Source organism: Thamnophis sirtalis, unplaced genomic scaffold (assembly GCF_051295495.1).
Source record: "Thamnophis sirtalis isolate CommonGarterSnake01/CBP01778 unplaced genomic scaffold, rThaSir2_p1.2 scaffold_3, whole genome shotgun sequence".
NCBI classification, from domain to species: Eukaryota; Metazoa; Chordata; class Lepidosauria; order Squamata; family Natricidae; genus Thamnophis; species Thamnophis sirtalis.
This window is the reverse complement of record NW_028261383.1, coordinates 30,605,896-30,623,778: the sequence shown is the minus strand read 5'-3', so window position 1 is coordinate 30,623,778 and position 17,883 is coordinate 30,605,896. Positions and strand designations below refer to the sequence as shown.

At 44.6% G+C, this 17,883-nt stretch overlaps 1 protein-coding gene and 1 long non-coding RNA gene across 2 annotated transcripts in view; one reads left to right on the top strand and one right to left on the bottom strand.

Moving 5' to 3' along the window:
• The window catches only part of CLIC1 (CLIC family member 1), a 52,344-nt gene extending 43,613 nt beyond the window's left edge, over window positions 1-8,731 (top strand). Inside the window, exons 2-6 of the mRNA XM_014074998.2 lie at window positions 2,192-2,301; window positions 4,151-4,276; window positions 5,034-5,140; window positions 6,868-7,049; window positions 8,359-8,731. Of these exons, the coding sequence (XP_013930473.1) occupies window positions 2,192-2,301; window positions 4,151-4,276; window positions 5,034-5,140; window positions 6,868-7,049; window positions 8,359-8,520 (687 nt within the window). The 3' untranslated portion in view covers window positions 8,521-8,731. The remainder of the gene's footprint in view (window positions 1-2,191; window positions 2,302-4,150; window positions 4,277-5,033; window positions 5,141-6,867; window positions 7,050-8,358) is intronic.
• Window positions 8,732-11,449: 2,718 nt separating this feature from the next.
• LOC148047821 (uncharacterized) lies at window positions 11,450-16,536 on the bottom strand. The gene is made up of 3 exons (XR_015695767.1): window positions 16,446-16,536; window positions 12,627-12,749; window positions 11,450-11,750 (listed from the first exon to the last, which is right to left on the bottom strand). It is a non-coding gene; the product is annotated as an uncharacterized LOC148047821 (long non-coding RNA).
• Window positions 16,537-17,883: the final 1,347 nt, after the last annotated feature.

The window sequence follows — 17,883 nt, the reverse complement described above, 5'->3', positions numbered from 1 at the left end:
GTGTGTGTTTGTGTGTGTGTGTTGCTAAAGATGAGCTAATTGTGATTGTGATGCCATAAAGATTCATTGGTTGCCATATCTCCCTCCCTCCCTCCCTCTCTCTGTTTCTTTTTCACACTCTCTGTATCTTCAAAATCAGATCATAAATAACTTTTTCCCGGGTGTGTATGTGTCCTGTAACTTTGAACAGTTGCTAAGTCCAACACACTTTCCTCCTTTTATGTTCTCTACAACAGAAACTCTGTGAGGTGAATTTGGTTAAGAAAGATTCACCCAGATGGCTTTCATGGCTAAAGAGGGACTAGAACTCACAGCCTCTTGGTTTCTAGCCTGGTGCCTTAACCACTAGACCAAACTGGTGCTTTATAGTATATGCAGAGAACAAGAAAACTTGTTTTGTCCAAGGAATTTATAGTATATTTGGAAATGGAGAGGGGCCCCCACTGTCTCTCCAGTTGCGCCTCCAATTTGAATTCCAGTTGAAGACGTTTTGCTTCTCATCCAAGAAGCTTCTTCAGTTCAGGATAGAACTGAAGAAGCTTTTTGGATGAGAAACGAAACATCTTTTAAGAAGAAACAAAGGAAGTCCAGTTGCCTTGTGAAAAAGAACCTTTGGGGTTGGGTAGTGCCATGTTATGGCTTTGAGCCAAGGCAGATGTTATTTCTATTCTTCTCGGGTTTCGGGGAGGAATTTTGCAGAGTCTTAAATCAGAAAATTACATTAACATCGGGCTTAAACTCATTTAACTCATTTGGGTGAATCTCCTGCCTCTGAAAGATGGGAGACTTTGCTGCTGTTTTTCTGCACTTGGGGTCAGAAACCTCAGTAGGCTGGAGGGGAGAAAAAAATGTGAACATCAGCCTTACTTGATAAACCAGATAGGAGCAGATGAGCTAATTCCACTTTATTGTAGAACTACATTGACAAAATCTTGAAAATCTGAATGTATATCTATAATTCCCTCATCTCCCTTATAGTCTGAGACACTGGGGAAGGGTAGTGTCTCTTCTCATCCACTTGCCACACATCCATGATCCACTTATGGCTTAGGCCAGGGATCTGCAACCTTAAACACTCCAAGAGCCATTTGGACCTGTTTCCCACAGAAAAGAAAACACCCGGAGCCACAAAAGCTGGGTGGGCGTGGCCAACTCAACATCACTTCCACCCAGTCACACCTACCCAGGTTCTGTGGCCCTGGGCCTGTCTCTTATCTGATTGATCTCTCGGTAGACCCACTTCCCCAAATCTTTCCCACATGCCTTTATATAAATTAGGCCTGCGCAAGTATAGATTACCCACCCCTGATGAAACGGAAAGGGGGATCTTAGGAGGAGCAATTTGGATTAAGGGCCGAGGTGGCGCAGTGGTTAAATGCAACACTGCAGGCTACTTCAGCTGACTGCAGTTCTGCAGTTCGGCTGTTCAAATCTCACCAGCTCAGGGTTGACTCAGCCTTCCATCCTTCCGAGGTGGGTAAAATGAGGACCCGGATTGTTGGGGGCAATATGCTGACTCTGTAAACCGCTTAGAGAGGGCTGAAAGCCCTATGAAGCGGTATATAAATCGAACTGCTATTGCTATTGCTATGGATCTAATGAGAAAGCCGGTGACAAGCAGCCAAGATTTTGTTTTAGCGTAGAAGGGAAAAAAATGATGGTGGAATTAAGTAGAAATACCAGGTATTTTGGAAGAAGCAAGAAGGAGTGGGATAAAAGTAAAAGAAAGTATGTAAGAAAAGAGAGAGGGAGAGCAGGAAGGAAGGAAGAAGGAAGGAAGGGGAAAAAAAGAAAGAGGGAGGGAGGGAGGGAGAGAGAGAAAGGAAAGAAAAAAGAATAAAGGAAGAAAGAAGGAAGGAAAGAAAAAATAAAGGAAGGAAGGAAAGAAAGAAAGAAAGAAAAGTAAACTTTGGCTGTTCCTGATATAAAGCAATTCTCTGAGGATTGTCAGCCTATTTCTGTGAAATGGCAGCACCTAGTGGTGTTGACAGGGATTGCTGACTTTTCCCACCCATCCTATCCTCTGTTTGAGGAAGGGAGGCCCTGCCATTCTCCTACCCAGATAAACGAAACTCTAGTTACTCCCTTTACTGCCAATTCCAGGCCAATGCGAGCTATAGACCCGGCGTGATTTCTGCTGAACTGTGAGTTACTGTATCTAAGCCCCGCTTTTTGGATTGTGCTCTTGCAGGCTGGCAGCGATGGAGCCAAAATTGGGAATTGCCCCTTCTCCCAACGACTCTTTATGGTTCTCTGGCTCAAGGGAGTGACCTTCAATGTCACCACGGTGGACACCAAAAGGTAAGTGAGACACCACTAATCCTGTCCTATTCTCCATGACGCTATTGATCAGTGGAGACTAAAAGATACGAAGAACGGTTGCAGGAACTGGGCATGGCTAGTCTAGCGAAGAGAAGGACCAGAGGAGACATAACAGCAGTGCTCTAATATTTGAGGGGCTGCCACAGAGAGGAGTGGGTCAAGCTATTTTCCAAAGCACCTGAAGGCCAGACAAGGAATAATGGATGGAAACTGATCAAGGAAAGAATTAAGGAGAAATTTCCTAGCAGTGAGAACAATTAACCAGTGGAACAGTTTTACTTTCAGAAGTTGTGGCTGCTTCATCACTGGAAGTTTTCAAGAAGAGACTGGACAGCCACTTGTCAGAAATGGTGTAGGCAGGGTGTCCTGCTTGAGCAAGGGGTTGGAGTAGATCAGTGGTCTCCAACCTTGGCAACTTTAAGACCTGTGGACTTCAACTTCCAGAGTTGAAGCTTTGCTGGCTGAGGAACTCTGAGAGTTGAAGTCCACAAGTCTTAAAGTTGCCAAGGTTGGAGACCACTGGACTAGATGACCTACAAGGTCCCTTCCAACAGAGTGGATTTGATTCAAATCAAGTTGATTTAAATCATAATTTTTAAAGAGGAACTGTCATCTCTGTCCCGCAGCAGTTTCTCCTCTGACCTGCTGTTGACTTACTGACAGTCCCAATATTGCAAAATATACAGCTGCATAGCTAAGCGTCATTTCATGCTGAATAAACTAAATTATTAATGTATCTTAAATAGAAAACTATCTTTGGATAGATTTTGTTTTATTCCAAAAGGATTTTATTGAAATAAATTTGATAAAAATAAAAAAAAAATCAGACTGTAATAAAAAAATCCGATTTAAATTTTTAAAAATCCGATTTCATAGATTTTTTTTAAAGCATTTATCTACCCTGCTGCCAACTCTGCTAATCTAATCTAATCTATTCTAATCTAATCTCTCAACATTCCCAGCTAGATCCCATTCAGTTCTGGGAACTGAAGTCCCAAACATATGGAAAGAAATTGGTTGGGAGGTCTGGTCAAACTCATGAACATATCCAATTTATGTTACAGGTTTAGTGGTCTTTTGAAAGTACAATATCCCTGGGGAAAAAGTGACTGATGACCTAGTATTGACACTTAAGCAACCATTGCTAATGTGAATTCACAACCAGCAATGTCCCGGCAAACAGTCTTTCAAGGGTGAATTGACCACCACAGACCTTATCAGCCTTGGAGAGCTGCCAGGCCAATATCTTCCAAACGCAATGCTGTACAAAACAATACTTGGCAAGGAGTCTCTGAGAGTCAAGAACAAACCTTCACACTAATTAATCAAATGAATTGTCTCCTTCAAACTCCTCTCCCCTTTCGCTCCTCTTTATTCCCCATGGGAGGGGCCATTCACCCTCCACCTATGCCTTTACTCCCGAATCAGTCCTTGTTCTTTAACTGTTCCCTTCTCATGGCAGCTCTGCGCATACACACATTGGGAACAGGCTCCAGCTGTTCTTCTGCAAAGGCAGCTGATAAATGTCGGATGGCCCTGGCACCATCTCTGCCTCTGACACAGAGCTTCTCATCCAAGAAGCTTCATCCATTCTAAGGTGGATGGGGGTGGGGGGAATGGAAGGTATAGGTTCTGACAGGATGGAGGTGTGTGTCTGTGTGTGTGTGTGTGTGTGTGTGTGTGTGTGTGTGTGTGTGTGTGTAAGGATTGTATTTCTTTGCAGTCATTTGGTCGTTAGCCCTCTCTCTGTTGAGAGCTGTTGAGGCCACTTGGGGCGTCATCTGTATCCATTTTTCATTCCTGGCTTATGTTTCTCTCCTCATTGTAGGAGAACCGAGGCTGTGCAGAAGCTCTGTCCTGGAGGCCAGCTCCCATTCCTGATGTACGGGACCGAGGTCCATACGGACACTAACAAGGTTGAAGAATTCCTGGAAGAAGTTCTGTGCCCTCCTAAGTACGAACTAAGCAAAGTGTTCTGACCTAGGTTTCCCAAGAGCAGGCAGCAAACCCCTTGTCCCAACAAAAAAAACCCTTTTATTAATTTACTGTGAATTCTGCTCATTCACATCCAGCAAAGTCTTTCAAGGGAGGATTTACAGTCACAGACCTTATCTGGCTTGGAGAGCTGACAGGTCAATATCTGCAAAACAAGGAATGTCGGAGAGTCGCGAACCAATTAAGCGAACTAATTGTCTCCTGCAAACTCCACTCCCCTTTCGCTCCTCTTTTATTTCCTCTGGGAGGGGCCATTCATCATCCACCTGTGGCCTTACTCCCAAATCAACCTCTGTTCTTTAACTGTTCCATTTGCTGGCAACTATGCACACACTGGGAACAGGCTCCATTGTTCGTCTGCCTCACTGACGTCTGACTCTGAAGGCAGCTGATAGCTAGCATACGGCCCTGGCCCCCTCTCTGCCCCCGACACAGAGCCCTCATCAGAGCCTTCCCCAGACTCCAGGACTGGCCCATGTTCCTCCCAAACCTCCTCACTGTCGGAATCTGCTGCCAGCTCTGCTGGCAGGTCACAACACAAAGGGTCAACTTTGAACCAAACCTGGCAGCAGCCATTTTTCTGTTCCTCAGTTGCCACACCGAGGAGGAAGGGGGAAGGAGCCATCAAGCTGATTGGCAAAGTGGATTTGGGGAAAGAATTTCACATTATTACTATCAAATTCCATGGAATATTTTTTTTTGTGCTTCTTCCTTAGGTATCCAAAGCTGGCTGCTAATAACCCTGAATCTAACACAGCTGGCCTTGATGTCTTTGCCAAATTCTCTGCCTACATCAAGAACTCAAACCCATCTCACAATGCCAGTGAGTATCTTGGACCACAAGTCCCGATTGCTGTTCTTACGTGATGGCTTAACTCTTGGGAATTCCTTTTCCTTGCTTCTTGGTTGAGTTGTGTCCCTCAACCTTGCTTTTTCACTTTCTTCTTTCTCTTTTGGCTTCTCTTCTCCAATCCAAAATTCTTCGGCTCATTTCTCACAAAGTGTCACTTTTACAATATATGGATAACCAACAGGAGAAAGTAAGTACGTTTGTGGGAAACCTTAACGTTCGTAAAAGAGTCTGGTGGCTGTATGAAGGTTAAGGAAATGCTCTCAATTGGGGAAAGGAAAATAAGGCCAATAAGGAAATGCCTATTTTAAAAAAAGGGAGGGGGAAAAGGAGTGAACAGAAGGCAGAATGGAATAGATCGGCGTGAAAATGGGCGTGGCCAGCCAGCTGAATTCTAAGAAAATAGCAGTCAACGCTACAATATTTGGTAATAGCTCCCAAGTGGAGCTTCTCATTGTTTATTTATTTTTATTTATATGAATTTATAAGCCACCCAGTAGCTCCCAAATAGAACTTCTCATTGGGTGTATGCTTATTTATTTGTATTGATATGAAATTATAAGCCGCCCAAGTCCAATGGATTCTCGGCATTTCTAACTTTCAACTCCATTCTCATCGTAACGTAACGTTCTTTGTGCTTGACCTGCAAAATTTGTGCTTCAACCTGCAAAATCACCTGTCAATTACTTCATTTCTTGTTGTCTTTAATCTTTACTAGCTAAATCTTTTCCTCCAACATTATTATTATTATTTTTACGTGCATACAGTTCAGAGGCTACCTGACTCCAAATGATTCTGGGCAGCTTCCATTTAAAAAAAATAAGAACAATTTAAAAATGAAACAAAAAAATCATTGTTTTCCATTATTTATTTGTCCCTCATTTCCCACTGGTTGCTATGATGCCCCATTTTGAGTTCACCCCAAAATCCTAGAAGTGGAATCCTGTTCCTGCCCTCTCACTAATGTTCTTCTTTTTTTCTAGTTCCATATCTTGAATCTCACTGGCCCTATTTGCTTTCTTCTTGGATACTGTCAAGCTTGCAAAGTAATCCAGACCAGAAGTAGATCCAGGATTACTAGCTCCATCTTTATTGTAAGGTTACATTAACAGAATCTTTCGAGTCTGAAAGTACCCCTCCTTTCCCTCTCCTTTCTTCCTTCTTTTTACGACCTTGTAGTCCCTTAATTTGGGGTAGAGTCGGGGCAACTGGATGGAGCTGAGCATTTACTGGCTGAATGCCCTTCCTGATACCTATATGGTGTTCACAGCAGATATTTTTTCTTTGCTCTGTAGGAGAAAAACACCTGCTGTTACCTAGGGATTGAACTCTCAACCTTCTGAGTGGGAGGCGAGTGTCTTCATCACTAGGCCACGATGCCACTCACTCTCTTCCCTCACTTTCACTTATGTTCCCCCAAAATTAGGGAGGGTCCCTTCTGAGCTGCTTTTGCCACCCCTCCTGCTTTGTACCCAAATTTTGTTTGTCAGGCTATTATCTAGGCTGCGACTCTACCTTCTCTCTCCTATTACTGTTGGCTTCCTCTCTGTATCTCCTTTGTTCGCCTTGTTCTAAACCTCCTGAGCTTTTTCCCAATTTTGCGACCGATTGAATCCTTCCAGCTGCATTGACGTCTCCTTCGGATTTTTCACTGGTGCCTCTTATCCCTCTTCCTTCCTGCCCCGCTCTTCAATTCCTAGACCTTGAGAAGGGTTTGCTGAAAGCCCTGAAAGTGCTGGACAATTATTTGATGACACCTCAACCCGAAGAGGTGGACGAGAACAGCGCAGAGGACGAAGGCCAGTCCAACCGCAAATTCCTTGACGGAAATGAACTTACGTTGGCCGACTGCAACCTGCTGCCCAAACTCCATATTGTCAAGGTGAGAAACTTTTCAGAGACAGGCTGCCTGTAAATTATGGATGGGGAAAAGGAGCTGAGGGGGTGATTTACTCCACGCCCTATTTGAAAGCTTCCCAGAAGCAAACAGTTTTGGGGGAAAAATGCTGGAAGAATGACATTTTTGGTCGCCTGGTTTTGTACAGGTAGTCCTCGACCTACAACAGTTCACATAGTGACCGTTCAAAGTTACAACGGCAGTGAAAAAAGTGACTTGCGACCATTTTTCACATCTATGACAGTCACAGCATCCCCATGGTCACATGATTTACATTCGGATGCTTGACAACTGACTCACATTTATGACTGTTGCAGTGCCTCAGGATGATGTGATCAAGAGGTGGCCTTCAAAGATTTTAGCAAGGGATTCTGTGCCAGGTTGCTGGGTGCATGTGACCATGGTGGGTATGCCCTAGTCGGCCTCCTGCACCATGGGTTTCCTTGAGCCTCCGGGAGGGCGAAAACAGCCTCCCCAGGCTCCGGAGACCTTCTGGCGCCTGGAAATGGATTTCTGGCCTTCCTGAACTTCCGGTAGGCCCATTTTTTGCCCTCTCCAAACGTTCCTCAACGCTTCTCATGGTAAAACAGAGGCCAGGTGCACTCTGCGCGAGCGGCGGCAAACAGCTGCAGAAGAAGTGGGCCAGGAGCAGCCACACAGACGCCTGCTGGGTGGGACTGTAGAGGCCGCCACCGTGAAGTGAGCCAGTGCAAGACATCTCCCCAAAATAAGACCTATTATGGCCTGTTTTGGCGTTAATAAAAATGACCAGGTCTTATTTTCTGCTGCATGATCAAATCAGAAATGGTGTGAACTAAATTGGATGCTTCAATCAGTGAACTGAATGGGTCCTCTTTAAATCAAATGATCACATGACATTCCAGCACATGAGAGCACATGAGGGAATGAAGAGACCATGATACTGAAAAAGAACATTGCTAAGTAGATTTTCGGCTATAACCCAACAAATGACAGGATTCATTGTATCAGAATTAGAGGATAGCAATAGCAATAACACTTATATACCGCTTCACGGTTCTTTTCAGCCCTTTCTAAGCCGTTTACAGAGTCAGCATGTTTTCCCCAACAATCCAGGTCCTTATTTAACTGACCTTGGGAAGTTGGAAAGCTGGGTCAGTCCCATCAGAATCGAACTCCAGGCTGTGGGCAGAGTTTGCCTACAATACTTCATTCCAACCAATGCCTTCCTCACAGAATTCTTCCCTAAAAAATGTACCGATTGATCAGCAGGTTGAAACTGCAAAATAATTTATGGTTGTACACCCCCCAACAGGTGGTTTGCAAGAAGTACCGTGATTTTACCATTCCTGAGGAATTCCGCGGCATCCATCGCTATCTCAAGAATGCCTACGCTCGCGAGGAGTTTTCCAGCACCTGCCCAGACGATGAAGAAATTGAATTAGCTTATGAGCTGGTTGCCAAAGCTTTGAAGTAGTAAACTTCTAAAATGTGGAGAAAGGGACACAGGGCTTTCGCTGGCAGGGATTCGTGGTTTGGGGCACCTCCGAGGGTATTTTAACGTTTGTATTTGTGTCTAGCCACCGGAGGGTGGCTGGGGGAGGGGGAATGTCTTTTTGAGGGACAAAATGATTCAAATTTAAATATGAGCAAATATGAAATAAAGAAAATACATGTTTTTAAAAATAGGAAGTTTCTTGTTGTATTTGTTCCCTGTCCAAAGGAGGGGCAAATAATTACAATGTGTTGCATGATACAATGGTGGCTATAGGAATATTGGGTTACTTCGGTAGTTATGAATAATTCTGCAAACCAGATGGAGCAAGCTATGTATGAAACCTGACTTAGGTTATTCAACATTTCATGCTGGTTGCTCAGAAAAATGGGCAATGTTGCTTTGACAGTTCAGAGGTGAAGCAAGGTTGGGCCTGTTGAGTATGCAGAATAACAGAGATAGAAAGGCCCTTGGAGGTCTTCTAGTCCAACCCCCTGCTTAGGCAGGAAACCCTACACCACTTCAGACAAATGGTTATCCAACCTCTTCTTAAAAACTTCCAGTGTTTACAACTTCTGGAGGCAAGTTGTTCCACTGATTAATTGTTCTGTCAGGAAATTTCTCCTTAGTTCTAGGTTGCTTCTCTTTTTGATTAGTTTCCACCCATTGCTTCTTGTCCTACCCCAGGTGCTTGTAGAATAGGTTGGCCCCCTCCTCTTTGTGGCAACCCCTGAGATATTGGGAGACTGCTATCATGTCACCTCTAGGCCTTCTTTTCATTAAACTAGACATGCCCAGTTCCTGCAACCGTTCTTCATATTTTTTTAGTCTCCCTAATCATCTTTGCAGACGAGAGACTACCAGCCAACACCAGATCTGTAGGATAAGCCAGGAATGGAAGAAAGCAAGACCAAGTCCTTTTCAAACTGTTGTCAAAAAGTGTGCAAATGTAGCCATGAAGTCACGAGTTAATCCTGATTCTCCTCCACCCAAACTTTACAGTTGAAGAGAACATTAAACATGTGTGACCCAGGTCAGAACTGATCTGTATTGCTTCCCAATGAACCCTTTGGCTATATGGGAGAAAAACCCCAATTACAGGCTTTAATATATATTCTAGTTAAAGTTTAAAGAACATGAATTCTTTAAAATGCCCCCCAGGAACTATTCTTCTTGTCAGTTTGGAAGATGGTTTTCATTACCCATCAAATAAGTCTTCTGTGGCTTACAAAGACTATTGTGGTCGTAAATGTTATTACATTATAGCATCTTAGCTAGAGGGTAACCAATAACTCTCAGATTGCAATATCATTTGTAATCAGGTATCAGCTGTAATCTATGGACAAGGTAGCTCAGTGGCTAAGACACTGAGCTTGTCAATTAGAAGGTTGGCAGTTCGGCGGTTCGAAACCCTAGCACTGCAAAACAGAGTGAACTCCTGCTACTTGTCCCAGCTTCTGCCATCCTAGCATAAAAATGCAAGTAGAAAAATAGGAACCACTTTTGGTGGGAAGGTAACAGCGTTCCGTGCGCCTTCGGCATTTAGTCATGCTGGCCACATGACCATGGAGACGTCTTCGGACAGCGCTGGCTCTTTGGCTTTGAAACGGAGATGAGCACTGCCCCCTAGAGCTGGAAACGACTAGCACGCATGGGCGAGAAATCTTTACTTTAATCTATGGATTCTTGAATAACAGTAAGAATATTTCCCAGCTGATGTGGACTTTAACTCCAAGATCTTGAGATGATGAATATTGCCTTGAAGACAAGAGGCTGAGAAAGTTTGATTTTGGGCAGTTATTTTTGCAACGTCAAATATATCTTTTGAGATATTGCCTTGGCCTAAAATAAGATAATATCCATGCTTGTTAATCTAAAATAATGTTTCGTAGAGTTCTGCTTTTCATCAGTTAAGGGATTTGTGTATTTTACAAAGGGTGGGAGACATTTTCCTTAAAATTTATGTTTCCTGAACTTGTTTTCTTTTCTTGGCAAGCTTGGGAAAGCCTTCGCACAACCTGATTTTTTTTTTTTGACATGCATGTTGGACCAATCTCATCCATCTTCATTTTTTCTAGCCTCTTATGTCTAATGAAACATTCTTGAAACATGAAGACTTGCAGTGGTTTTTTAAAAATCTAATAAAGATGTTGCATGCTGTGGATTTCAGATTCCTTTCCTGCACAGTTCTATCACCTCTTTATGAGATGTTAGGTCACTGACTTTGATCACTGTTCTTAAAGATGTCATAATTTCTCTAACTGTTTCTCTATTGGTATTACTTAGCAATAGCCCTTAAAATGATATAATGCTTTACAGTGTTTCACAGCCCTTTCTAAATAGTTTACAGAGTCAGCCTATTGTCCCCAACAATCTGGGTCCTCATTTTACCCACCTCAGAAAGATGGAAGCCTGCGTCAACCTTGAGCCTGGTGGGATTTGAACTGCCAAATTGCAGGCAGCAGAAGTAACCTGCAGTACTGCATTCCAACCACTGCACCACCATGGCTCATGGTTTTACTTAGCAGTTAAACCACCATCAATCCACTTGAAATGTGTTATAATGTCAATAAAGATTAAATACCCAAAAGAGGTCCTTCCCCTTCCCAGAATTGTTGAGAATTGGGTGGCAATGCAAATTTGATGAACAAATAAATACGTTTACATTTCAGATGTAAAATTACGATAAGGATAATGAAATAAACCAAAGGGATAGTGACCTCTTCCGGTTCCTTTATCGCCCTTCGAAAGCGTTTCCCTCTCCTTTTTAATGAAATGGTGATAGAATCAAGCAGATTATAAATTCTTTATTTCCCCCCAGCAAAATTGAGGAATTATCCCCAAGATAAGGAAGCAAGAGGATGTGATGTGTCTGGGTTCCTCCTATGTAGCATTTTGGGGCTCCCAGGTCTATTGAGTTAAATACGAGGTGATAGTTTCAGATACCAATGAGTTGTAGTGCCATCCGTTACCATTACACGAGGCTGCTTTCGGAATGACTCAACAGAGATAGAACAGCATGAACAGAAATGGGATGAAGACCAGCAGCCTCCAGGAAGTATTGAACTCTCCAGCCACCCCATTGCACAGGTCAGTGGAGCAGCAGAAAGTGCTGTAGGTAAAATTGATCCCCAATATATTTCGAATGCCCCGAACTCCACACATGGACGGATCCCCACAGGTCTTCTCATGAATCACCAGTTCAAGGGCACCTGGAGAGAGAGAGAGAGAAATGAGAGTCAAGGCCGGATGGAAGGTCAATCACAAATACCACCCTTGCCCAATCATTGCCTTTCCATTTTATTGGCTATTGAGTTTGACCAGGCATGGGCTTCAAAAATGTTAGCAATGGGTTCTCTGCCTGGTTGCTGGGTGGGTGTGGCCATGGTGGGCGTGGCCTAGTCAGCCTCCTGCACCATGGCGGGTGTGTGGGGGCATTTTTGCCCTCACAAGACTCCGGAGGCGCTCTAGAGGCTGAAAATGGGTCTGTTTCCGGCCTTCCAGAACTTCCAGGAGGCCTCTTTTTCACCCTTCCTGGGATCCAGAGGTTTTCCTCAAGCTTTCGGAAGGGTGGAAACGGCCTCCCCTAGGCTCTGGAGGCTCCTTGGAGGCTTGAAACAGGCCCAATTCCAATCTTCTGGAGCCTCTGGGAGGCCATTTTTCACCCATTCCGAGGCTCCATGTGGGCCCTGCACTTACCTGGCATCCACAATGGGCCATGTGGAGACTCCTGGGAGGGGCGGGCGTGGTGGGTGGGGCCAGCCAGGAGTGGGATTTGGGGGTTCGCCGAACCATGCAGAATTTTCATTAGAGGATCGCACGAACCTGGGCAAACCCAAAGCAGCCCACCCCTGAGTTTGACCCAATCTTTCTGGTAGGACCACATGGGAAATTTCCCTCAAGCATTTGATGATGCGCCTCCCATTTCTCGGGTATCTTTCAATCAAGATGCTCAAGCAAAAGAGCCAAAGGGGTGAGCTTAGTATTAGTATCTAAGCTGCCCCTCCTTTTCTTTCCTGGCTTTTAAAGGAATAGGATCTAAACGTGAAACATTTTTGCATAAGCAACGAGAAACATGGTGGCATCACCTCTATGACCGTTCGCCACGGATGTGAGACACTTCTGCGTTGGGCCACACGGTGTGGCAAACTTCAAGCAATCCAGCGGGGAGATGGTGGGGAAGAGGCAAGTGTAACATCGCAGAGGGGATCCTGGAAGCAAACAGCAAGTTTGTAATGTCACAAGAACAGAATTAAAATAGTTCAGCGGAAGCATCAGATTTTGTCGGGAGATAAATAGAATCCTATGAAGCACTCACTCTAGAGCACACTGATATCAATCCTTTTTCTGGAAACCTAACCTATCCTATTAAAGCAAAAATCCCGAGTTTGAAATGTTCATCGTTCATCTCAAAGAAAAGGACAGAATTTTGTTCTTCGTTATTTTAAAGTCTGTCTTTTCAGCTCAAGATTGGGTACTTAATACGTAGACAGGTGGGCTTCAACAATTTCAGCAATGGGTTCTCTGCCCGGTGGGCGTGATCTAGTCAACCTCCTGCATTACAGCCGTGTGTGTGTGTGTTTTGCCTTCCCCAAGCTCTGGAGGCTTTCCTCGAGCCTCTGGGAGGGCAAAAACTGGCTCCCTCAGGCTCCAGCGGCGGTTTCTGGCCTTCCGGAACTTCCATTAGGCCCGTTTTCCCCCTCCCTGAGCCTCCACACGGGACCTGCACTTACCTCGCATCCAAAATGGGCCGCGTGGAGACTCCTGGGAGGGGCGGGGTGGGGCATGGTGGGCAGGGCCAGCCAGGGGTAGGATTTGAAGTTTCTCCGAAATGGCCATAATGTTAGCTACAGGTTCTCCTGAACTCAGGCGAACCCTTAGCACTCCACCCCTGTGTAACGTAGAGATGGTGACTGGCCCAAGTTTATCCAATAAATGGAAAGTAGAGCTGACCCTTCTCTGTTCACTTTCACCATTGCACTAAATGCCAGCTCAACAAATTATGAGCAGAATTCAGAATGGACAAATGCTTCCAGAGAAGTACCAAAGAACTTGGGCAGGTAGTCCTCAATTTACGACCGGTTAATAACCCCAGCAGTTGATTAATGACTGCACCATTCACTTAACCAGTTCGTAAAATTGGTCACAGTCACATGCTGAGCTGCTTAACAACCATATGACTTATGATGGTATTTGCCAGCTCAATTATGGTTGTAAGTCAAGGACTACTTCTGAAGAATTAAGAAGCTGACCTGATGAGACATTTAAAGTAGACATGGTTCCTAGATCTGCCACAAAGCATTAGTGAGGTACCCCAGAAAATAGCCCAGGGATGTCAAACACAAAGCCCAGGGGCCAGATCCAGCCCACAATGTGGTTGGATCCGACCCGCAGGGCCATATAGAAAATGTAAAGGGCCGGCCCGCGTCGCTTCAACCAGGTCTACCCAATGTGAAGAGGAAACATGCCAGCAGTTTGAGGAGTGACGTCATGCCCACCCAGTTGGCCATGCCCACTCCGGCCTCCCAAAGTCAACCTCAGCCCTGATGTGGCCCTCAACGAAATTGAGTTTGACACCCATGAACTAGCTCTTCCTACCTCAAATGCCTAACTCCCCAATATTTGACCGGCAAAACCGGAGACAATTTTTAAAATTCTTAACTGCTCAGGCAAACCCCAGTCTGTTCCAGCTATATGTTGCTGAAGCTCTGCTCTTTCAAATTGGTATATTTTTTTCTTAGGCAAGTTAATTTTTTCAGCCAAACGGAAGTTATTCTTCTCCAGGTAAAACAGATTTAAATTTTATACGATATCTTATCACCCCGTTGACATACAGAAGAGCTTCTGAACACTTCGCAAAGCCTCTGGTTTAATCTGCTTGTTTGACGCAAAGATCTGCCATCTTGAGATGGCTATCTAATTTCTGCTTGAAGTCTTTCTTCAAAGAGCCTTTTCCTCCCTTCCAACATTTTCTCACTTTCAAAGAAGTTACTTCCAAAGTTTCTTCGAAGAGATTTCCGGCACTGATCTTGTTATCAAATTGGGTAATGAAATGCCTTATAAGCAAACAACTGAGATCAGAAAGCCCCAATAACTCCACTCTCTTCTAATCTTCACCTCTTGAACTTAAAATGAATAAGGTTTCATCTACTCCTAACCGAGAGTTTTGCCAAAATGCCACCACATCACATTTTTATCTCTAATATTTTATTTGTTACTAGCCGATAACCCGGCGTTGCCCGAGTATTTATTTATAGGGGGCAAATGTCTGGACTAGACATAATTTCCAATGTTGGATTTTCCCCCTTATCAGAGGGAGCCTCCTTGTGGAATACTGTGAAGCCGTTACCATGGCAACTCCACTGCACCGTACAGTAGAAGCCAGTATGGCAGTACGGCAGTACAGCAGTACAGCACAACAGTATATTAACAGAACATTCCTCCCCCCAAGGGCTGTTAGGGGTATCTTACCCCCACAGTATTTTTCTCCAGAGGGTACCAAGTTTGGTTTAAACTGCTCGAGGCACTCCAGAGTTATGCTGGAACACACACACACACACACACACACACACACACACACACACACACACACACACACACTGTGTGTGTGTGTGTGTGTGTGTGTGTGTGTGTATGAAATGAAACAGAACAGACTCCTTTTTTGCAAACAATTTTGGGGAGATTCAAGGAACGGAGAAGTGGAATCCGAGGGCTCCACCCCAATTCTGTTTCAAAAATGTCTTCCTGTCCCATCTTTATTCTTCTTGGCCTTTTCTTGTCCAGTCTAGGTTTTCCCACTTCAACTGTTTTTCTATCGCCTATCTGAACTCTTAAAACCAAATGAATCCAAGGGCCATTAAGAGATAGAGGTTTTAGGACCCGCAAGGGAAAAATCTGAACCCTGTGTTATAAAACCCTACATCAGGGGTATCAAACTCAATTTCATTGAGAGCCGCATCAAGGTTGTGTTTGACCTTGGAGGGGCCAGGGTAGGCGTGGGCCAGGGATGAAAACCAGCAGGTTCTGACAGGTTCTGGAGAACCGGTAGCGGAAACTTTGAGTAGTTCAGAGAACCAGCAAATACCACTTCTGGCTGGCCCCAGAGTGGGGAGAGGATGGGGATTTTGCAATATCCTTCCCCTGCCACGCCCACTGAGCCACGTCCACAGAACTGGTAGTAAAAGAAATTGAATTTCACCACGGGGGTGGCCAGCTCAATATAACTCATGACGGGGGCGCCTGTGGTGGCTAGAGAGCTCTGCCAGCGAAAACACGTTCCTGAGCTTGCAGAGAAGAGGTATAGAGCAAAACTTGAGGAACTGTCACAAAGAAGAGGCCAACGATCTATTTCTCTAACTCTCAAAAGAGAAAAAAATTGACAACCATTTGTCTACAATGGTATAGTGTTTCCTGCCTGAGCAGGGGGTTGGACTAGAAGACCCCCAAGATCCAGAGGTGGGTTGCTACTGTTTTGCACCGGTTCTCTCGAACCGGTAGTAGTATGTTGGCCTGAGTCTCAGAACCGGCAGTGACCCAGGCTGGCCACGCCTCTGCACTGATTCCCCAGTGCCCACACTGTTGCTGGCATGTTTTTTGTCTTTTTTAAATGTTCTTCGCATGCACAGAACTATGCACAGGCAACTGCGCACGTGCGTGAAGCGAGCGTCAGGTATGCGGGCGAAGCGTACCGGAAGCAACACCAGATCAACCCAACCCTGCCAAGGTCTCTTCCGTTATTCTGTTATTCGGTTCTGACAGTCTACATTTTGAACTGCTCCTACTTTAATGGTTTGTTAGCCACCTTGAAAAAGCCTGGATTATAAATCAAATAGATCAATAGGTCATAAAACCAAGAAATCAAACTCTCTTTCTCTGAAAGCTACATTGTCCCGGATATTTCCACTTACCTGGGGGAAGGAAGAGGAGCAGTATTACATAGCCAGCTAAGAAGTCGATTTTCATGTTTCTCTATCCTTGCGGGTCTGGGCTAGGCAAACGATCCTCCCTTTTAAACTTTCTGCTCCGGTGATTAGCAGCAGCCTTCTTTCAATTACCTTTAATTTCATAATCATCTTTTTTTTTTTTAAAGGAAGAAAATAAACTGATTTGGACATGTTTTTCCTGCAAAAATATGTACCGAAGAATCTCAGTTTTTGAAAAAGTGGGTAAAAACCTCAGGAGCACCACGTTAATGCTTGCTTACCCAGAACACGTCTCACTGGATACTACACTACTTAACATGGATTTGAATTATTTACTAAATGTATTAAATTTATATGCAGCCCCACTCACTCTCGAGCGACTCTGGGAGGCTATTATTTAGGATCATAATCTTGTGCATGTTTATGATTTCATTTGTTTCCTACGTTTGCATTCCCCATTTTCTCCATTTTTGTGCTCTGAAGTAAAAGTATTTTTTAATTTGTTCATTTATTTGTCTTTTTGATGCCTTTGAATCAGGGTTAATTCCTAGCGACTGCCTGGACAAATCTTTGCAGGTTTTCTTGGTAAGATTTATGAAGTGGTTTGCCATTGCTTTTTTCCTAGGGCTGAGAGAGACAGACTGGCTCAAGGTCACCCAGCTGGCAGCGTACAAACTCAATAAATACAAACTCAATAAATACCCTCCTCAAGCCTCCGCATGGGCCCTGTACTTCCCTGGCATCCCAAAGGGGCCATGTGGAGACTCCTGGGAGGGGTGGGCTGGGAGGGGCAGGGCCGGCCAGGGTGAGATTTGTGGGTTCACTGAACTGGGCAGATCCGTAGCTAGGGGATCGCCCGAACCCATGTGAATCCACAGTAGCCCACCCATGTACACCCCCAAGGCGGGCCGCCAAGCTGCAAAGGTTGGCGACTGCTGGACTAGATCAGATTAACAGAGTTAGAAGGGACCTTGTAGGTCATCTAACCCAACTCCCCACCCAAGCAGACCCTACACCATTTTTGACAGAACTCACAATTTCCCAGTTTCTTGCCTGGTACCTTAGCCAGTGTATCAAACGGGTTCTTGAAGTGAATTCTATCGAGCACTTAATGCAGGAGTGTTCAAGGGCAAGGAATAGGCTCCAAAAATGTGATGATTGTAGTCGCAACAAGGCAGTAGAACCCCTTTTTATGTCTTTTGATGCAGGTAAAAAAAATAAAAATAGGAAAGATTTGATTTCAAATCTGTTGCCATCATCTTGCCTTTTTTGACACCTTCCCACTAGATTGTTGCTGTTGTTAGTTGCAAAGTCATGTCTGACCCATCGTGACCCCATGGACAACATCCCTGTCCTCCACCATCCTCTGGAGTCCATTTAAGTCATGCCTACTGCTTTGGTGACTCCATCCAGCCACCTCATT